Below are 22500 nucleotides of genomic sequence, written 5' to 3'. Positions count from 1 at the left end.
CTCTTCCTGTCTCTCTGCCTGTCTGTCTGTCTCTCTCTCTCTCTGTCTCTCTCTCTCTTTGATTCCATTAGTCTCCCTGTCCCTCAGCTTCTATCTCTTTATCTCTCTCCATCTTCTCTATCTCTCTCTCTCTCTGTCTCTCTCTCTCTCTCTGTCTCTCTCCATCTCTCTCTTATAGAGTCACAGAGGTTTACAGCGTGGAAACAGGCCCTTCGGCCCAACTTGTCCATGCCGCCCTTTGTTTTAAAACCCCTAAGCTAATCCCAATTGCCCGCATTTGGCCCATATCCCTCTATACCCATCGTACCCATGTAACTGTCTTTTTAAAAGACAGAATTGTACCCACCTCTACTCCTACTTCTGGCAGCTTGTCCCAGACACTCACCACCCTCTGTGTGAAAAAATTGCCCCTCTAGATTCTTTTGTATCTCTCCCCTCTCACCGTAAACCTATGCCCTTCAGTTTTAGACTCACCTAGCTTTGGGAAAAGATATTGACTATCTGGCTGATCTGGGCCCCTCATTATTTTATAGACCTCTGTAAGATCACCCCTCAGCCTCCTACACTCCAGAGAAAAAAGTCCCAGTCTATCTAGCCTCTCCTTATAACTCAATCCATCAAGTCCCGGTAGCATCCTAGTAAATCTTTTCTGCACTCTTTCTAGTTTAATAATATCCTTTCTATAATAGGGTGACCAGAACTGTACACAGTATTCCAAGTGGGACCTTACCAATGTCTTGTACAACTTCAACAAGACGTCCCAACTCCTGTATTCAATGTTCTGACCAGTGAAACCAAGCATGCCGAATACCTTCTTCACCACTCTGTCCACCTCTCTTTCCATCTCTCTCTCTCTCTCTCATTCCATCTCTCTCCTTCCCATCTCTCCCTGTCTTCCTCTGTCCCCCTAGTCACTGTGCACAGTTCCGGTCTCCGTATCGCACTGGGAGTCACCGTGCACAGTTCCGGTCTCCGTATCACACTGGGAGTCACTGTGCACAGTTCCGGTCTCCGTATCACACTGGGAGTCACTGTGCACAGTTCCGGTCTCCGTATCACACTGGGAGTCTCTGTGCACAGTTCTGGTCTCCGTATCACACTGGGAGTCACTGTGCACAGTTCCGGTCTCCGTATCACACTGGGAGTCACTGTGCACAGTTCCGGTCTCCGTATCACACTGGGAGTCACTGTGCACAGTTCCGGTCTCCGTATCACACTGGGAGTCACTGTGCACAGTTCCGGTCCCCGTATCACACTGGGAGTCACTGTGCACAGTTCCGGTCTCCGTATCACACTGGGAGTCTCTGTGCACAGTTCCGGTCTCCGTATCGCACTGGGAGTCTCTGTGCACAGTTCCGGTCTCCGTATCGCACTGGGAGTCACTGTGCACGGTTCCAGTCTCCGTATCACACTGGGAGTCACTGTGCACAGTTCCGGTCTCAGTATCACACTGGGAGTCACTGTGCACAGTTCCCATCTCCGTATCACACTGGGAGTCACTGTGCACAGTTCCGGTCTCCGTATCACACTGGGAGTCACTGTGCACAGTTCCGGTCTCCGTATCACACTGGGAGTCACGGTGCACAGTTCCGGTCTCAGTATCACACTGGGAGTCACTGTGCACAGTTCCCATCTCCGTATCACACTGGGAGTCACTGTGCACAGTTCCGGTCTCCGTATCGCACTGGGAGTCACTGTGCACAGTTCCGGTCTCCGTATCACACTGGGAGTCACTGTGCACAGTTCCGGTCTCCGTATCACACTGGGAGTCACGGTGCACAGTTCCGGTCTCAGTATCACACTGGGAGTCACTGTGCACAGTTCCCATCTCCGTATCACACTGGGAGTCACTGTGCACAGTTCCGGTCTCCGTATCGCACTGGGAGTCACTGTGCACAGTTCCGGTCTCCGTATCACACTGGGAGTCACTGTGCACAGTTCCGGTCTCCGTATCACACTGGGAGTCACTGTGCACAGTTCCGGTCTCCGTATCACACTGGGAGTCACTGTGCACAGTTCCGGTCTCAGTATCACACTGGGAGTCACTGTGCACAGTTCCGGTCTCAGTATCACACTGGGAGTCACTGTGCACAGTTCCGGTCTCCGTATCACACTGGGAGTCACTGTGCACAGTTCCGGTCTCCGTATCACACTGGGAGTCACTGTGCACAGTTCCGGTCTCCGTATCACACTGGGAATCACTGTGCACAGTTCCGGTCTCCGGATCACACTGGGAGTCACTGTGCATAGTTCCGGTCTCCGTATCACACTGGGAGTCACTGTGCACAGTTCCGGTCTCCGTATCACACTGGGAGTCACCGTGCACAGTTCTGGTCTCCGTATCACACTGGGAGTCACTGTGCACAGTTCCGGTCTCCGTATCACACTGGGAGTCACTGTGCACAGTTCCGGTCTCCGTATCACACTGGGAGTCACTGTGCACAGTTCCGGTCTCCGTATCACACTGGGAGTCACTGTGCACAGTTCCAGTCTCTGTATCACACTGGGAGTCACTGTGCACAGTTCCGGTCTCCGTATCACACTGGGAGTCACTGTGCACAGTTCCAGTCTCTGTATCACACTGGGAGTCACTGTGCACAGTTCCGGTCTCCGTATCACACTGGGAGTCACTGTGCACAGTTCCGGTCTCCGTATCACACTGGGAGTCACTGTGCACAGTTCCGGTCTCCGTATCACACTGGGAGTCACTGTGCACAGTTCCGGTCTCCGTATCACACTGGGACTCACTGTGCACAGTTCCGGTCTCCGTATCACACTGGGAGTCACTGTGCACAGTTCCGGTCTCTGTATCACACTGGGAGTCACTGTGCACAGTTCCGGTCTCCGTATCACACTGGGAGTCACTGTGCACAGTTCCGGTCTCCGTATCACACTGGGAGTCACTGTGCACAGTTCCGGTCTCCGTATCACACTGGGAGTCACTGTGCACAGTTCCGGTCTCCGTATCACACTGGGAGTCACTGTGCACAGTTCCAGTCTCCGTATCGCACTGGGAGTCACTGTGCACAGTTCCGGTCTCCGTATCACACTGGGAGTCACTGTGCACGGTTCCGGTCTCCGTATCGCACTGGGAGTCACTGTGCACAGTTCCAGTCTCTGTATCACACTGGGAGTCACTGTGCACAGTTCCCATCTCCGTATCACACTGGGAGTCACGGTGCACAGTTCGGTCTCCGTATCACACTGGGAGTCACTGTGCACAGTTCGGTCTCCGTATCACACTGGGAATCACTGTGCACAGTTCCCATCTCCGTATCACACTGGGAGTCACGGTGCACAGTTCGGTCTCCGTATCACACTGGGAGTCACTGTGCACAGTTCGGTCTCCGTATCACACTGGGAGTCTCTGTGCACAGTTCCGGTCTCCGTATCACACTGGGAGTCACTGTGCACAGTTCCGGTCTCCGTATCACACTGGGAGTCACTGTGCACAGTTCCAGTCTCTGTATCACACTGGGAGTCACTGTGCACAGTTCCAGTCTCTGTATCACACTGGGAGTCACTGTGCACAGTTCCGGTCTCTGTATCACACTGGGAATCACTGTGCACAGTTCCGGTCTCTGTATCACACTGGGAGTCACTGTGCACAGTTCCAGTCTCTGTATCACACTGGGAGTCACTGTGCACAGTTCCGGTCTCCGTATCACACTGGGAGTCACGGTGCACAGTTCGGTCTCCATATCACACTGGGAGTCACTGTGCACAGTTCCGGTCTCCGTATCGCACTGGGAGTCACTGTGCACAGTTCCGGTCTCCGTATCACACTGGGAGTCACGGTGCACAGTTCCGGTCTCCGTATCGCACTGGGAGTCACGGTGCACAGTTCCGGTCTCCGTATCACACTGGGAGTCACTGTGCACGGTTCCGGTCTCCGTATCACACTGGGAGTCACTGTGCACAGTTCCGGTCTCCGTATCACACTGGGAGTCACGGTGCACAGTTCCGGTCTCCGTATCACACTGGGAGTCACTGTGCACAGTTCCGGTCTCCGTATCACACTGGGAGTCACTGTGCACAGTTCCGGTCTCCGTATCACACTGGGAGTCACTGTGCACAGTTCCGGTCTCCGTATCACACTGGGAGTCACCGTGCACAGTTCCGGTCTCCGTATCACACTGGGAGTCACTGTGCACAGTTCCAGTCTCTGTATCACACTGGGAGTCACTGTGCACAGTTCCAGTCTCTGTATCACACTGGGAGTCACTGTGCACAGTTCCGGTCTCCGTATCGCACTGGGAGTCACTGTGCACAGTTCCAGTCTCTGTATCACACTGGGAGTCACTGTGCACAGTTCCGGTCTCCGTATCACACTGGGAGTCACTGTGCACAGTTCCAGTCTCTGTATCACAGGGAACAGCTGATATTCCTTGGGATGGTGGGATTATTGTATGAGGAGAGATTGAAGTTGTATCCACTGGACTCTCTGCAAATGAAGGGGATCTGATGGAGAAGTATAATATTCTGACAGGACTGGGCAGTTTGGATACAGAGATGCTCATTCCTGTGGCTGGAAGGTCTAGGATAAAGGGCCACAGTCTCAGAACACCCGGGTGGCCCTTTAACAATGAGATGTGGAGAAATATCTCACTGAGAAGCTTGTGAACCTGAGGAATTCTCCACCGCAGAAAGCCTTGGAGGCAAAGCATTGAATATCTTTACACAGGAACAGCAGGAGGCCATTCAGCCCCTTCTCCAGCCTGTTACACAGGAACAGGAGGAGGCCATTCAGCCCCTTCTCCAGCCTGTTACACAGGGACAGGAGGAGGCCATTCAGCCCCTTCTCCAGTCTGTTACACAGGGACAGGAGGCCATTCAGCCCCTTCTCCAGCCTGTTACACAGGAACAGGAGGAGGCCATTCAGCCCCTTCTCCAGCCTGTTACACAGGGACAGGAGGCCATTCAGCCCCTTCTCCAGCCTGTTACACAGGGACAGGAGGAGGCCATTCAGCCCCTTCTCCAGCCTGTTACACAGGGACAGGAGGCCATTCAGCCCCTTCTCCAGCCTGTTACACAGGAACAGGAGGAGGCCATTCAGCCCCTTCTCCAGCCTGTTACACAGGGACAGGAGGCCATTCAGCCCCTTCTCCAGCCTGTTACACAGGAACAGGAGGAGGCCATTCAGCCCCTTCTCCAGCCTGTTACACAGGGACAGGAGGAGGCCATTCAGCCCCTTCTCCAGCCTGTTACACAGGAACAGGAGGAGGCCATTCAGCCCCTTCTCCAGCCTGTTACACAGGGACAGGAGGAGGCCATTCAGCCCCTTCTCCAGCCTGTTACACAGGGACAGGAGGAGGCCATTCAGCCCCTTCTCCAGCCTGTTACACAGGGACAGGAGGAGGCCATTCAGCCCCTTCTCCAGCCTGTTACACAGGGACAGGAGGAGGCCATTCAGCCCCTTCTCCAGCCTGTTACACAGGGACAGGAGGAGGCCATTCAGCCCCTTCTCCAGCCTGTTACACAGGAACAGGAGGAGGCCATTCAGCCCCTTCTCCAGCCTGTTACACAGGGACAGGAGGAGGCCATTCAGCCCCTTCTCCAGCCTGTTACACAGGGACAGGAGGAGGCCATTCAGCCCCTTCTCCAGCCTGTTACACAGGGACAGGAGGAGGCCATTCAGCCCCTTCTCCAGCCTGTTACACAGGAACAGGAGGAGGCCATTCAGCCCCTTCTCCAGCCTGTTACACAGGAACAGGAGGAGGCCATTCAGCCCCTTCTCCAGCCTGTTACACAGGAACAGGAGGAGGCCATTCAGCCCCTTCTCCAGCCTGTTACACAGGAACAGGAGGAGGCCATTCAGCCCCTTCTCCAGCCTGTTACACAGAAACAGGAGGAGGCCATTCAGCCCCTTCTCCAGCCTGTTACATAGGAACAGGAGGAGGCCCCATTCAACCCCTATTATCCACCCTATTTCCTGTACAATGCAGCCAATGTGAACAGAATTGTGGGTCAGGAACCAGTCTGATCTTTGTAACAGAGATGAGGAGGAATTTCTTCAGCCAGAGAGTGGGGAATCTGTGGAAATCTTTGCCACAGAGGAGGCCGGGTCATTGACTGTCTTTAAGACAGAGCTAGATAGGTTCTTGATTAATAAGGGGATCAGGGGTAATGGGGAAAAGGCAGGAGAATGGGAATGAGAAAAATATCAGCCACGATTGAATGGTGGAGCAGACCCAATGGGCCGAGTGGCCTCATTCTGCTCCTATATATTACTTTCTTGTGGTCCATCCAGCTGGGGCAGGATCTGACCACAAACTCCACAGGTTAAAGGTCAGAGTTTGTTGTTGCTGTGTTTGAGTGCACCAGGATTTCAGAGTGACATTCAGACTTGCTGGGAATTGTGTGCAATCCCAAATCTCCAAAACTATCTTCACAAAATGACATCTGATTTAATCTATTTGTTATTAATTTAACCTGTCCTTCATCTGTCTCTCACCCTCTGTCCTTCTCTCTCTGTCCTTCTCTCTCTGGCCCTCCCGCTCTGTCCCTCTCTCTCCGTCTATCTCTTTCTCCGTCTCTCTCTCTCTCTCTCTTTGTCTCTCTGTTTCTCACTGTCTTTCTCTCTCTCTCTCTCTGTCCCTCTCTGTTGGGTGGCACAGTGGTTAGCGCTGCTGCCTCAGAGCGCCAGGGACTCGGGTTCGATTCCTGGTTTGGGTCACTGTGCGGAGTCTGCACATTCTCCCCGTGTCCGTGTGGGTTTCCTCCGGGTGTTCCGGTTTCCCCCCACAGTCTGAAAGACGTGCTGCTTAGGGTGCATTGGCCGTGCTAAATTCTCCCTCAGTCTACCTGAACAGGCGCCGGAGTGTGGCGAATAGGGGGATTTTCACTGTAACTTCATTGCAGTGTTAATGTAAGCTGATTTGTGATGATAATAAACTCTCTCTCTCTCTCTCTCTCTCTCTCTGCGGCTCAGACCTGCGACACTGACGACACAGATGACATTGAAATCTCCATCGATAACAATGCCTTCATGGACGAGTTCTTCAGCCAGGTGAGGCATCACATCCTGGCTTCTGGTGGTGGGGTGGGAGGGGTGCGAGGGTGGGGATGTGGGTGGGGGGTGGGGTGCAGTGGGGGTGTGTGGGGGTGTGGGTGGGGGGGGGGTGGGGGGGCAGGGGGTGCACCAGCGGCCACACAACAACAACTTTGCATTCCATAGCACCATTCCTCAAACCACATCTCCCAGGCTGCAGATTTAACCAGACTTTGACCCCGAACCACAGGTGGAGATATTTGGACACAGCAAACAGAATCTGAGACAGAGACAGATACAGAGAGAGCGAGAGGGGGAGACAGAGAGAGAGACAGACAGACAGAGACAGAGGCGAAGAGAGAAAAACGCAGAGAGAGAGAGAAACAGAGAGAGAGAGAGACAGGATTTGATTTATTATTGTCACATGTATCAGGATACAGTGAAAAGTATTGTTTTTTGTGTGCTATACAGACAAGCATGCCATTCGTAGAGTACAGAGGGGAGAAGGAAAGGAGAGAGTGCAGAATGTAGTCTTACAGTCACAGCGAGGGTATAGAGAAAGATCAACTTAGTATAAGGTAGGTGCGTTCAAAAGTCTGACAGCAGCAGGGAAGAAGCTGTTCTTGAGTTGGTTGGTATGTGACCTCAGACTTTTGTATCTTTTTCCCGATGGAAGAAGGTGGAAGAGAGAATGTCCGGGGTGCATAGGGTTGGGAGGTTTGCGGGGGCTGGAGGAGGTTACAGAGAATGTCAGGGTTGTAAAAGCTAGAGGAGGTACAGAGATAGGCAGGGTTGTAGACGGTGGAGGAGGTTATTGTGATAGGGAGGGGTATACGGGCTGGAAGGGGATACAGAGATAAGGAGGGACTGCAGGGGCTGGAGGGTTGTAGCAATGTGAACAGAGGGGCAGTAATAGATGGCCTTGAGGTGGTGGTTGAGTTTGGGCCCAGCTGAGTTTCAGTGGATGAACTATTGTCTCCAAGGGGGATGACCATGAGGATGTAGGAACTGAAAGTCGTCTTGGAATTGCCTTGGGAAAAACGAGGTAGATATTGCTGGAAAGGCTGAGTGGAAACCAGATTGACTGTGGGAGGTCTACAGAAGAGAAGCTAGCTTGGTGGTTGAAGGAGACTGACTGACCTCCTCTTCACTCTCGCCCCTCTCTAGATCGATGAGATACGGAACAACATCGAGAAGATCACAGCCAATGTGGATGAAGTGAAGAAGATTCACAGCATTATCCTGTCAGCTCCCATGACAGAACAGAGTGAGTGAGGAGCTGAATGGCCTCCTCCTGTTCCTGTGTAACAGGCTGGAGAAGGGGCTGAATGGCCTCCTCCTGTTCCTGTGTAACAGGCCGGAGAAGGGGCTGAATGGCCTCCTCCTGTTCCTGTGTAACAGGCTGGAGAAGGGGCTGAATGGCCTCCTCCTGTTCCTGTGTAATAGTCGGTAACGGGGTCCTGGTATCAGTGACGCCCTGGGCTTCACAGTGAGGATTCGCTTCGCTAATCCGGATCACACAGGCGCTTGACATCAAATTCCAGCCACTATCCCTCGACCTTCCGCACGGCCTCAGCCTGTGGGATGTTGCTACGGTAACCGCCAAGTGGGCCTGAGGCAGGGTTTCGGCCTAAGTAAAGACCGATAAACAAAATTTACACTTGATCCAATCTCAGGACAGCGAAACACAACATAACTCCATAAATCATTTTTTAAGAGGAATCCAGAGACAAAATTCCCCTGGGTGCACATCAGGATCCCACAAGAAGCCTCTGTCAGTGCGGCACTCCCTCAGCACTGACCCTCTGACAGTGCGGCACTCCCTCAGCACTGACCCTCTGACAGTGCGGCACTCCCTCAGCACTGACCCTCTGACAGTGCGGCACTCCCTCAGCACTGACCCTCTGACAGTGCGGCACTCCCTCAGCACTGACCCTCTGACAGTGCGGCACTCCCTCAGCACTGACCCTCTGACAGTGCGGCACTCCCTCAGCACTGACCCTCTGACAATGTGGCTCTCCCTCAGGACTGACCCTCTGACAGTGCGGCACTCCCTCAGCACTGACCCTCTGACAGTGCGGCACTCGCTCAGTACTGACCCTCTGACAGTGCGGCGCTCCCTCAGCACTGACCCTCTGACAGTGCGGCACTCCCTCAGCACTGACCCTCTGACAGTGCGGCGCTCCCTCAGCACTGATCCTCTGACAGTATGGCACTCCCTCAGCACTGATCCTCTGACAGTATGGCACTCCCTCAGCACTGACCCTCTGACAGTGCGGCACTCCCTCAGCACTGACCCTCTGACAGTGCGGCACTCCCTCAGCACTGACCCTCTGACAGTGCGGCGCTCCCTCAGCACTGACACTCTGACAGTGCGGCGCTCCCTCAGCACTGACCCTCTGACAGTGCGGCACTCCCTCAGCACTGACCCTCTGACAGTGCGGCGCTCCCTCAGCACTGACCCTCTGACAGTGCGGCACTCCCTCAGTACTGACCCTCTGACAGTGCGGCGCTCCCTCAGCACTGACCCTCTGACAGTGCGGCACTCCCTCAGCACTGACCCTCTGACAGTGCGGCGCTCCCTCAGCACTGACACTCTGACAGTGCGGCACTCCCTCAGCACTGACCCTCTGACAGTGCGGCGCTCCCTCAGCACTGACCCTCTGACAGTGCCACACTCCCTCAGCACTGACCCTCTGACAGCGTGGCGCTCCCTCAGCACTGACCCTCTGACAGTGCGGCACTCCCTCAGCACTGCGGCACAGGGGTTGTATTTTGGTGTTTGCTTTAGCTAAGAGGGGACATCTGACTCTGATCTTCTGAGCCTGAAGACAGAGGGACATAATCCCAGTGGGCCTGTTTACTGCGGGATGCAGGAGCTGTGAGATATACAGATTTAAGCATTTACTGCATCGTAATCTCTCTGGATCTGTTCCAGGTCCATCACGTGGTGATCTGGGAAGCGGACAGGATAGCTGTCTGCCCCTTCTGCTCCCCTAAGCCGCCATCTGTTAGCACTAGGCCCGAGGCCTGTGGTTACCTTGGATACGGGGCTCTTTGCTCTCTGGCGCACACGCGCCTTCCTATTTCCACAGGGCTTGTAACTAGGTCAGAGCTTACGGAGACGGGATTAACCCTCCTGAGCCGTGGCCGGAATGAAAATAATCAGGCCCTGGAGTCGGCGCTGTTTTCCGAACCGGAATTTAGGCCTACACTGCCTGATTTCCACGGTGGCCTGTCTCCCATTAGCCACCCTTCCCATGTCGCCCTCCCTCCTTGTTCCTCGGGGTTTAGCGCCCGGTACTATCCTACAGGATATCACAGGAACACTGCTCCCATTCCTGGAGTAACCAGCCTTACATCCTGACCCTCCCGTGCGCCATTCCCTGGGGTAACAATCGGTCACCTTACATCCTAACTCCCTCCCCACCCCCGTGCACAACTCCCTGGGGTAACTGTGTGCAGCGTTACACGAGGTGAGGACAAATTTCTTCACCCAGAGGGTGGGGAATGTGTGGAATTCACTCCCACAGGAAGTAGTCGAGGCCAAAACGTTGTGTGATTTCAGGAAGAAATTAGATATCGCTCTTGGGGCTAAAGGGATCGAGGGATATGGGGGTGGGGGAATCGGGATATTGAATTTGATCAGCCATGATCATAATGAATGAGGGGGGCAGGCTGGGAGGGCCGAATGGCCTCCTCCTGCTTCTAGTTCGATATTTCAATGTAATCATCTCCCCCCGCGATATTCAATGGTATTCCCATTGCTGAATCCGCTTACCACTGATCAGAAACTGAACTGGGACCCAGCCATATAAACACGGTGGCTCCCGGAGCAGGTCAGAGGCTGGGAATCCTGCGGAGAGTAACTCACCTCCTGACTCCCTCCCAAAGCCTGTCCACCATCTACAAGGACACAAGTCAAGAGTGTGATGGAATACTCTCCACTTGCCTGGATGGGAGCGGCTCCCAGCAACACTCGAGAAGCTCGACACCATCCAGGACAAAGCAGCCCCCCTCGATCGACACGCTAACCGCAAACACTCACTCCCCCCACCCCCGACACACAGTGACAGCCGTGTGCACCATCTACAAGATGCCCCGCAGCGACTCACCAAGGCTCCTTAGGCAGCACCTTCCAAACCCACCACCTCTACCATCTAGAAGGACAAGGACAGCAGATACCTGGGAACACCCCCCACCTGGAGGTTCCCCTCCGAGTCACTCACCATCCCGACTTGGAAATACATCGGCCGTTCCTTCACTGTCACTGGGTCAAAGTCCCCACCATGTGGCCCACACCATTCTCTCTGAGTATTCCAGAAGTGACCTCTCCTCTTCCCACCGGGACTCTAACCCTGTTCTGCTTCTTTACAGAGACAAAAGATGATTTGGAACAGTTGACGGTGGACATAAAGAAACTAGCAAACAGTGTACGGTCTAAACTGAAAAGTGAGTGCCCAACAGGGGTGTCCACAGACTGGGGAAGGGGGGATTTGGGGGCAGTAGGCTCTGCTCTCCATCACTCGAGACACTTACTTATAGGATCGCCACAGTGCAGTAGAGGCCATTCAGCCCATCAATTCTGTGACAGAGCGTCTTACCCTGGCCCTATCCCTGCACCCCCAGAATTTATCATGGCCAATCCACCTAACCTGCACATTTTTGACACTAGGGGGCAATTTAGCATGGCCAATCCATCTAACCTACACATCTTTGGACACTAAGGGACAATTTAGCACGGCCAATCCACCCTAACCTACACATCTTTGGACACTAAGGGACAATTTAGCATGGCCAATCCCCCTAACCTACACATCTTTGGACACTAAGGGACAATTTAGCATGGCCAATCCACCCTAACCTACACATCTTTGGACACTAAGGGACAATTTAGCATGGCCAATCCCCCTAACCTACACATCTTTGGACACTAAGGGACAATTTAGCATGGCCAATCCCCCTAACCTACACATCTTTGGACACTAAGGGACAATTTAGCATGGCCAATCCCCCCTAACCTACACATCTTTGGACACTAAGGGACAATTTAGCATGGCCAATCCACCCTAACCTACACATCTTTGGACACTAAGGGGCAATTTAGCACGGCCAATCCACCCTAACCTACACATCTTTGGACACTAAGGGACAATTTAGCATGGCCAATCCACCTAACCTTCACATCTTTGGACACTAAGGGACAATTTAGCATGGCCAATCCACCCTAACCTGCTCATCTTTGGACACTAAGGGACAATTTAGCATGGCCAATCCCCCTAACCTACACATCTTTGGACACTAAGGGGCAATTTAGCACGGCCAATCCACCCTAACCTACACATCTTTGGACACTAAGGGACAATTTAGCATGGCCAATCCCCCTAACCTACACATCTTTGGACACTAAGGGACAATTTAGCATGGCCAATCCCCCTAACCTACACATCTTTGGACACTAAGGGACAATTTAGCATGGCCAATCCCCCCTAACCTACACATCTTTGGACACTAGGGGGCAATTTAGCACGGCCAATCCACCCTAACCTACACATCTTTGGACACTAAGGGACAATTTAGCATGGCCAATCCCCCTAACCTGCACATCTTTGGACACTAAGGGACAATTTAGCTTGGCCAATCCACCCTAACCTGTACGTCTTTGGAGTGTGGGAGGAAACCGGAACACCGAATGAGAATATGCAGAACTCCAAGGCCAGAATCGAATCCCACCTGGTGAATAGTCAGACTGGAATAGTGTCTGACATCATTCCTCACTCCCCACAATCCCCACAATCCCCTTCCTGACCTCCTTCAGATCACTGTAGCAGGGGAAACATCAGTGTCAGTGCGGGGGGAGTCAGTGTTGGGGGGGAGGGGGGAGTCAGTGTGGTTGGGGAGGGGAGAATCAGTGTGGCGGGGAGGGGGGAGTCAGTGTTGGGGGGGAGGGGGGAGTCAGTGTGGTTGGGGAGGGGGGAGTCAGTGTTGGGGGGGAGGGGGGAGTCAGTGTTGGGGGGGAGGGGGGAGTCAGTGTGGTTGGGGAGGGGGGAGTCAGTGTTGGGGGGGAGGGGGGAGTCAGTGTGGTTGGGGAGGGGGGAGTCAGTGTTGGGGGGGAGGGGGGAGTCAGCGTTGGGGGGGGAGGGGGGGAGTCAGCGTTGGGGGGGGAGGGGGGGAGTCAGCGTTGGGGGGGAGGGGGGAGTCAGCGTTGGGGGGGAGGGGGGAGTCAGTGTGGTTGGGGAGGGGGGAGTCAGTGTTGGGGGGGAGGGGGGAGTCAGTGTTGGGGGGGAGGGGGGAGTCAGCGTTGGGGGGGAGGGGGTAGTCAGCGTTGGGGGGGAGGGGGGAGTCAGCGTTGGGGGGGAGGGGGGAGTCAGTGTTGGGGGGGAGGGGGGAGTCAGCGTTGGGGGGGGGAGGGGGGAGTCAGCGTTGGGGGGGAGGGGGGAGTCAGCGTTGGGGGGGAGGGGGGAGTCAGCGTTGGGGGGGAGGGGGGAGTCAGTGTTGGGGGGGAGGGGGAGTCAGTGTTAGGGGGGAGGGGGGAGTCAGCGTTGGGGGGGGAGGGGGGAGTCAGCGTTGGGGGGGGAGGGGGGAGTCAGCGTTGAGGGGGGAGGGGGGAGTCAGCGTTGGGGGGGAGGGGGGAGTCAGCGTTGGGGGGGAGGGGGGAGTCAGCGTTGGGGGGGGAGGGGGGAGTCAGCGTTGGGGGGGGAGGGGGGAGTCAGCGTTGGGGGGGGAGGGGGGAGTCAGTGTGGTTGGGGAGGGGGGAGTCAGTGTTGGGGGGGAGGGGGGAGTCAGTGTTGGGGGGGAGGGGGGAGTCAGTGTTGGGGGGGAGGGGGGAGTCAGTGTTGGGGGGGGAGGGGGGAGTCAGCGTTGGGGGGGAGGGGGGAGTCAGCGTTGGGGGGGGAGGGGGGAGTCAGCGTTGAGGGGGGAGGGGGGAGTCAGTGTGGTTGGGGAGGGGGGAGTCAGTGTTGGGGGGGAGGGGGGGAGTCAGTGTGGTTGGGGAGGGGGGAGTCAGTGTTGGGGGGGAGGGGGGAGTCAGTGTGGTTGGGGAGGGGGGAGTCAGCGTTGGGGGGGAGGGGGGGAGTCAGTGTGGTTGGGGAGGGGGGAGTCAGTGTTGGGGGGGAGGGGGGAGTCAGTGTGGTTGGGGAGGGGGGAGTCAGTGTTGTGGGGGAGGGGGTAGTCAGTGTTGGGGGGGAGGGAGCAGTCAGTGTTGGGGGGGAGGGAGCAGTCAGTGTGGCGGGGAGGGGGGAGTCAGTGTTGGGGGGGTGGGGGGAGTCAGTGTTGGGGGGGAGGGAGCAGTCAGTGTGGCGGGGAGGGGGGAGTCAGTGTTGGGGGGGAGGGGGGAGTCAGTGTGGCGGGGAGGGGGGAGTCAGTGTTGGGGGGGTGGGAGCAGTCAGTGTTGGGGGGGAGGGGGGAGTCAGTGTTGGGGGGGAGGGGGGAGTCAGTGTTGGGGGGGAGGGGGGAGTCAGTGTTGGGGGGGAGGGGGGAGTCAGCGTGGTTGGGGAGGGGGGAGTCAGTGTTGGGGGGGGTAGTGTCTCCAGTGTATGAGTGCAGGGACAGAGTGGTGTCTGGGACAGAGCAGGACCCCTATGACGGTACTCAGGTTAGCGTCTGTCCTTTGGAAAGGTTAACGTGTCAGTATCATTCTTCCCCTGAATCTTATTTCCCTTTCCGCTTTTCAGACATTGAACAGAATATCGAACAGAATGAAACATGTTCCTCGGCTGATCTCAGGATACGCAAGTCTCAGGTGAGGGAGGAGGTCATCGCTTTGTGTATTGGGTGTGGAGAGGTGTCAGAGGGCAAGGGTCGTAACCCTGTCAAGTGGTCAACACAGGGCGAGCGTGTTTGGACAGCGATAGGGGGGTTGTGTCTATATCAGTGAAAATGTACTGCCTGAATGTCTGACTGTTCTGCCCATCATTTTTATCCTAGCCCAGAGCGTTGCCTAGGATGTGACCTCTTAGAACATAGAACAGTACAGGAACAGGCCCTTTGGCCCACAGTCACAACAGCCTGTTAAACTAATCCCTATCGTATCTCCCTCCACCACTACTCCTGGCAGCGTACTCCAGACACCTACCACTCTGTGTGTATAAAAAACTTACCCCTCACATCTCCTCTGAACTTTCCCCCTTTCTCCTTAAGCTCGTGCCCCTGAGGATTAGACATTTCAACTCTGGGGTAAAGATTCTGACTGTCAGCCCGATCTCCACCCTTCAGGATTTAATGGATTTCTATCCGATCTCCCCTCAGCCTGCCCCGCTCCAGAGAAAACAATCCCAGTTTATCCAGCCTTTCCTTATAGCTCAAACCTTCCAATCCAGACAGCATCCTGGTAAACCTCTTCTGCACCCTTTCCAAAGCCTCCACATCCTTCCTGTAATGTGGCGACCAGAATCAAAACATAGAAACTAGAAGCAGGAAGAGGCCACTAGAAGAAGGAGGAGGAGACCTTGGCGGGTAAGATTAAGGAGAATCCCAAGGCCTTCTATAAATATGTGAAAGGTAAAAGGATAAGAAGAGAAGGGATAGGACCTATAAAAGGTGAGGGGGGAAAGGTTTGTGTGGAACCAGAAGAAATGGCGGAGGTGCTTAACGAGTACTTCGCCTCAGTATTCACGGTGGAAGCCGATCTGGGAGATTTTGTTATGGATTTGCAGCAGATGGAAAGGATTGAGTACGTGAATATTAAGGAGGAGGATGTGTTGGAACTTTTGAATTCTATCAAGGTAGATAAGTCACCGGGACCAGATGGGATGTACCCCAGGATACTGTGGGAGGCGAGGGAAGAGATTGCAGAGCCCCTGGCGATGATCTTTGCGTCGTCAATGGAGATGGGAGAGGTTCCAGAGGATTGGAGGATTGCGGATGTAGTTCCTATTTTTAAGAAAGGGAACAGAGATAGCCCGGGAAATTACTGACCGGTGAGTCTGACCTCAGTGGTTGGTAAGCTGATGGAGAGGCTTCTGAGGGACAAGATTTACGAACATTTGGAGAGGTTTGACATGATCAGGAATAGTCAGCATGGATTTGTCAAGGGCAGGTCGTGCCTTACAAGCCTAGTTGAGTTCTTCGATAATGTGACTGAACACATTGACGAAGGAAGTGCCGTGGACGTAGTGTACATGGACTTCAGCAAGGCGTTTGATAAGGTCCCCCATGCAAGACTTCTTGAGAAGGTGAGAGGGCATGGGATCCGAGGGCCTTTGGCCTTGTGGATCCAGAACTGGCTTGCCTGCAGAAGGCAGAGAGTGGTTGTGGATGGGGCTTTTTCTGAATGGAGGTCAGTCACCAGCGGAGTGCCTCAAGGATCTGTTCTGGGACCCTTGTTGTTTGTCATTTTCATAAATGACCTAGATGAGGAAGTGGAGGGATGGGTAAGTAAGTTCGCTGATGACACGAAGGTCGGTGGTGTTGTGGATGATCTGGAAGGATGGCAAAAGTTGCAGCAGGACATAGATAGGATGCAGGACTGGGCGGAGAAGTGGCAGATGGACTTCAACGCGGATAAATGTGTAGTCGTCCATTTTGGCAGAACCAACGGGATGAACGAGTACACTATCAAGGGCAGGAGTCTTAGTAGTGTTGAAGAGCAGAAGGATCTTGGGGTCCGGGTCCACAGGACTCTTAAATCAGCCTCGCAGGTGGAGGAGGTGGTCAAGAAGGCGTATGGTGTACTGGCCTTCATTAATCGAGGGATTGAGTTTAGGAGTCGGGAGGTAATGCTGCAAATTTATAAGACCCTTGTCAGGCCTCATTTGGAGTATTGTGCGCAGTTCTGGTCGCCTCACTATAGGAAAGATGTAGAAGCTATTGAAAGGGTGCAGAGGAGATTTACAAGGATGTTGCCTGGACTGGGAGGCATGCCTTATGAAGTTAGGTTGAGGGAGCTGGGACTCTTTTCCCTGGAGAGACGAAGGTTGAGAGGCGACCTGATTGAAGTTTATAAAATGTTGAGAGGAATAGATAGGGTGGATTCTCAGAGGCTATTTCCCCAGGTTGAAATGGTCGCTACGAGAGGACACAGATTTAAGGTGCGGGGAGGAAAGTACAGAAGTGATGTTAGGGGTAAGTTTTTCACTCAGAGGGTGGTGAGTGAATGGAATCGGCTGCCGTCAGTGGTGGTGGAGGCGAACTCGCTGGGGTCTTTTAAAAGACTTCTGGATGAGTATATGGGGTTTAATGAGATTGAGGGTTATAGATAGGTCTATAGATTGGTAGGTGATGATGTGATCGGCGCAACTTGTGGGCCGAAGGGCCTGTTTGTGCTGTAGTGTTCTATGTTCTATGTTCTATGTTCTATTTGGCTCTTCCAGCCTGCCCCCCCATTCATTTTGATCATGGCTGATTATCCAGTTCAATATCCTGATCCCCCCCATATCCCTTGATCCCTTTAGCCCCAAGAGCGATATCTAATTTCTTCCTGAAATCACACAACGTTTTGGCCTCGACTACTTCCTGTGGGAGTGAATTCCACACATTCCCCACCCTCTGGGTGAAGAAATTTCCCCTCACCTCAGTTCTAAAAGGTTTACCCCTTATCCTCAAACTCTGACCCCTAGTTCTGGACTCCCCTCACCATCGGGGAACATTCTTTCTGAATCTACCCTGTCTAACCCTGTGTGAATTTTATAAGTTTCTATCAGATCCCCTCTCACTCTTCTAAACTCCAGTGAATATAATCCTAACTGACTCAGTCTCTCCTCATATGACAGAGCTGCCATCCCAGGAATCAGCCTGGTAAACCTTCACTGTGCTCCCTCTATAGCAAGGAACATCCTTCCTCAGATAAGGAGACCAAAACTACACACAATACTCCAGGTGTGGCCTCACCAACACCCTGTACAATTGCAGTAAAACATCCCTATCCCTATACTCAAATCCTCTCGCTGTGAACATACCATTTACCTTCTTTACTACCTGCTGTACCTGCACACTCACTCTCAGCAACTGATACACGAGGACTCCAAGGTCTCGCTGAGTATCCGCCCCTCTCAATTTACACCCATTCAGATAATAATCTGTCTTCCTATTATTGCTCCCAAAGTGGATAACCTCACATTTATCCACATTATTCTGCATCTGCCCTGCAGATACCCACACACTCAGCCTGTCCAAATCACACTGAAGTATCTCTGTATCCTCCTCACAGCTCACCCTCCCACCCAACTGTGTATCATCTGCAAATTAGAGATAACACATTCAGTTCCCTCTTCCAAATCATTAATATATAATGTGAACAGTCGGGGGTCCCAGCACAGATCCCTGCATGTTGAAAGAAATACTCTTAAGTGCAGCCTAACTGAAGTGCACGGAAAGATCCCATGGGCGTGACAGGAAGAAAAGCGGTGTGGACATTTCCATGATATTGTCTCCAAACCAACATGACCTCCTGACTCCCTCCCAAAGCCTGTCCACCATCTACAAGGACACAAGTCAGGAGTGTGATGGAATACTCTCCACTTGCCTGGATGGGTGTGGCTCCCAACAACGCTCGAGAAGCTCGACACCATCCAGGACAAAGCAGCCCCCCTCGATCGACACGCTAACCGCAAACACTCACTCCCCCCACCACCGACACACAGTGACAACCATGTGTACCACCGACAAGATCCATCACAGCAATTTGACAGTGCGGCGCTCCCTCAGCACTGACCCTCTGACAGTGCGGCGCTCCCTCAGCACTGACCCTCTGACAGTGCGGCGCTCCCTCAGCACTGACCCTCTGACAGTGCGGCGCTCCCTCAGTACTGACCCTCTGACAGTGCGGCACTACCTCAGCACTGACCCTCTGACAGTGCGGCACTCCCTCAGCACTGACCCTCTGACAGTGCGGCGCTCCCTCAGCACTGACCCTCTGACAGTGCGGCGCTCCCTCAGTACTGACCCTCTGACAGTGCGGCACTCCCTCAGCACTGACCCTCTGACAGTGCGGCGCTCCCTCAGCACTGACCCTCTGACAGTGCGGCGCTCCCTCAGCACTGACCCTCTGACAGTGCGGCGCTCCCTCAGCACTGACCCTCCGACAGTGCGGCGCTCCCTCAGCACTGACCCTCCGACAGTGCGGCGCTCCCTCAGCACTGACCCTCTGACAGTGCGGCACTCCCTCAGCACTGACCCTCTGACAGTGCGGCACTCCCTCAGCACTGACCCTCTGACAGTGCGGCGCTCCCTCAGCACTGACCCTCCGACAGTGCGGCGCTCCCTCAGCACTGACCCTCCGACAGTGCGGCGCTCCCTCAGCACTGACCCTCTGACAGTGCGGCACTCCCTCAGCACTGACCCTCTGACAGTGCGGCACTCCCTCAGCACCGACCCTCTGACAGTGCGGCACTCCCTCAGCACTGACCCTCTGACAGTGCGGCACTCCCTCGGCACTGACCCTCTGACAGTGCGGCACTCCCTCAGCACTGACCCTCTGACAGTGCGGCGCTCCCTCGGTACTGACCCTTGGGGGATTGTTGAGAGTCACCCACATTGCTGTGTCTCTGGAGTCCCATGTAGGCCAGTCTGGGGTAAGGACGGCAGATTTCCTTCCTTAAAGGGAACCAGATGGGTTTTTCCGACAATGGGTCATCAGGAGATTCTTAATCCCAGATATTTTTTATTGAATTCAAATTCCAACATCTGCCGTGGCGGGATTCGAACCCGGGTCCCCAGAACATGAGCTGAGTTTCTGGATTAATAGTCTAGCAATAATATCACTAGACCATCACCTCCCCACATCTCATCTGTCTTTGGTTTTGACTTCCAGCATTCCGTTCTGTCCCGCAAATTTGTCGATGTGATGACGAAATACAATGAAGCGCAGGTAGATTTCCGGGAGCGGAGTAAGGGACGTATACAACGGCAACTGGAAATCAGTAAGTACAGGTGTCGCAAGCGGTCTGTCCGTATCTCTGTCTCGTTAATGGAATAAAACGATGCTGAGATTTATTATTGTCCTGTGTATTGGGATACAGTGAAAAGTATTGTTTCTTGCCCGCTATAAAGACAAAGCATGCCGTTCATAGATGGAGAAGGAGAGAGTGCAGAATGTGGTGCTACAGTCACAGATAGCATGGTTAGCACTGCTGCCTCACAGCGCCAGGGTACTGGGTTCCATTCCCAGCTTGGGTCACTGTCTGTGTGGAGTCTACACGTTCTCCCCGTAACTGCGTGGGTTTCCTCCGGGTGCTCCGGTTTCCTCCCGCAGTCCGAAAGATGTGCTGGTTCGGTGCATTGGCCGTGCTAAATTCTCCCTCAGTCTACCTGAACAGGAGTGTGGCGAATAGGGGATTTTCACGATAACTTCATTGCAGTGTTAATGTAAGCCGACTTGTGACTAATAAATAATTTCTTAAAGAAAATCTCCTAGCTAGGGTGTAGAGAAAGATCAGCTTAATGCGAGTTTGGTCCATTCAAAAGTCTGACAGCAGCAGGGAAGAAGCTGTTCTTGAGTCGGTCGGTACAGGACCTCAGACTTTTGTATCTTTTTCCCAACGGAAGAAGGTGGAAGAGAGAATGTCCGGGGTGTGTGGGGGGGGTCCTTGATTATGCCGGCTGCTTTTCCCCGAGGCAGTGGGAAGTGTAGACAGAGTCAATGGATGGGAGGCTGGTTTGTGTGATGGGATTGGGGGCTACATTCACCACCCTTTTGTAGTTCCTTGCGGTCTTGGGCAGAGCAGGAGCCCAGACCGAGCTGTGATACAACCCAGAAAGAATGCTTTCTATGGGGCTTCTGTAAAAGTTGGTGAGAGTCGTAGCGGACATGCCAAATTTCCTTCATCTTCTGAGGAAGTAGAGGCGTTGGTGGGGCTTTCTTAACTCTCCGTCTCTGGAGCTGAGATGACTGATCTCCAACCACCACAAACATCTTCCTTTGCGGGTTGGGAGGGGTTTTGAAGGAGACGCAATGGGATCATTCTGTGTCTAACCCTCTCTCTCTGTATCTCTCTCTTCCTCTTTCTCTCTTTCTCCCTGTCTCTCTCTCTCACTGTCTCTGTCTCCCTGCCTCTCTCTGTTTCTCACTGTCTGTCTCTCACTCTCTGTCTCCCTCTTTCTCTGTCCCTCTCTCTCTGTCCGTCTCTCTCTCTGTCTCTCTCCCCTTCTCTCTGTCTCTCTCCCCTTCTCTCTGTCTCTCTGTCCCTCTCTCTCTCTGTCCCCCTCTCTCTCTGTCCCTCTCTCTCTCTCTCTCTGTCCCTCTCTCTGTCTCTGTCCCTCTCTCTCTCTCTCCCTCTCTGTCCCTCTCTCTCTCTCCCTCTCTTTCTCTGTGTGTGTGTCTCTCTCTCTCTGTCTGTCTGTCTGTCTCTCTCTCTCTGTCCCTCTCTCTCTCTCTGTCCCTCTCTCTCTCTCTTCCTCTCTCTCTCTGTCCCTCTCTTTCTCTGTGTGTGTCTCTCTCTCTCTGTCTGTCTCTGTCTCTCTCTCTCTGTCTCTGTCTCTCTCTGTCTCTCTCTCTCTGTCCCTCTCCCTCTCTCTCTGTCCCTCTGTCTGTCTCTCTCTCTCTCTCCCTCTCTCTCTCTCTCTCTCTCTCTGCCCCTCTGTCTCTCCCTGTCTCTCTCTGTCTCTCTCTGTCCCTCTCTGTCTCTCTCTCTCTGTCTCTCTCTCTGTCCCTCTGTCCCTCTCTCTCTGTCCCTCTCTCTCTCTGTCTCTGTCTCTGTCTCTCGGTCACAGCTGGAAAAGCTACCACAGATGAACAATTGGAAGAGATGTTGGAAAGTGGAAATCCCGCCATCTTTACATCCGGGGTAAGTTACATGACCCAGTGTCTACCCTCCCTCCCTCACCCACCCGCTCCTTCACCCCTTCCACTCCACCTCCTCCTCGCTCTCTGTCTCGTTCACTGCCTTTCTCTCTATCTCCCTCTCTCTGTCTGTCTCTCTCTCTCACTCTCTCTCTGTCTCTCTTTCTCTCTCTGTCCCTGCCTCTCTCTCTGTCTCTCTCTCTCTCTGTCTTTCTCTCTCTCTCTCCCCCCCGTCTCTCTCTCTCTCTCTCTTCCCCCCCCCGTCTCTCTCTCTCTCTCTCTTCCCCCCTCTCTCTGTCTCTCTCTTCCCCCCTCTCCCTGTCTCTCTCTCTTCTCCCCTCTCTCTGTCTCTCTCTTTCTCTGTTTCTCTCTCTCTCTCTTCCCCCCTCTCTCTGTCTCTCTCTCTTCCCCCCTCTCTCTGTCTCTCTCTCTCTCTTCCCCCCTCTCTCTGTCTCTCTCTTCCCCCCTCTCCCTGTCTCTCTCTCTTCTCCCCTCTCTCTGTCTCTCTCTTTCTCTGTTTCTCTCTCTCTCTCTTCCCCCATCTCTCTGTCTCTCTCTCTTCCCCCATCTCTCTGTCTCTCTCTCTTCCCCCATCTCTCTGTCTCTCTCTCTTCCCCCATCTCTCTGTCTCTCTCTCTTCCCCCATCTCTCTGTCTCTCTCTCTCTCTCTCTCTCTTCCCCCATCTCTCTGTCTCTCTCTCTTCCCCCATCTCTCTGTCTCTCTCTCTTTCCCCATCTCTCTGTCTCTCTCTCTTTCCCCATCTCTCTGTCTCTCTCTCTTCCCCCATCTCTC

At 53.9% G+C, this 22500-nt stretch overlaps 1 protein-coding gene across 1 annotated transcript in view; it reads left to right on the top strand.

The window, feature by feature from the left end:
• The window catches only part of LOC145339589 (syntaxin-3-like), a 57770-nt gene that overhangs the window by 31284 nt on the left and 3986 nt on the right, over positions 1-22500 (top strand). Inside the window, exons 2-7 of the mRNA XM_080184085.1 lie at positions 6932-7009; positions 8159-8258; positions 11369-11443; positions 14665-14732; positions 19740-19848; positions 21638-21711. Coding sequence (XP_080040211.1) covers positions 6932-7009; positions 8159-8258; positions 11369-11443; positions 14665-14732; positions 19740-19848; positions 21638-21711 — 504 coding nt within the window. The remainder of the gene's footprint in view (positions 1-6931; positions 7010-8158; positions 8259-11368; positions 11444-14664; positions 14733-19739; positions 19849-21637; positions 21712-22500) is intronic.

The sequence above is a fragment of the Carcharhinus amblyrhynchos genome, unplaced genomic scaffold (assembly GCF_965287045.1).
Source record: "Carcharhinus amblyrhynchos unplaced genomic scaffold, sCarAmb.v2.hapA scaffold_551, whole genome shotgun sequence".
Classification (NCBI taxonomy): Eukaryota; Metazoa; Chordata; class Chondrichthyes; order Carcharhiniformes; family Carcharhinidae; genus Carcharhinus; species Carcharhinus amblyrhynchos.
Note: the sequence above shows the minus strand (reverse complement) of the source record. Positions and strands in the feature narration are given on the sequence as shown.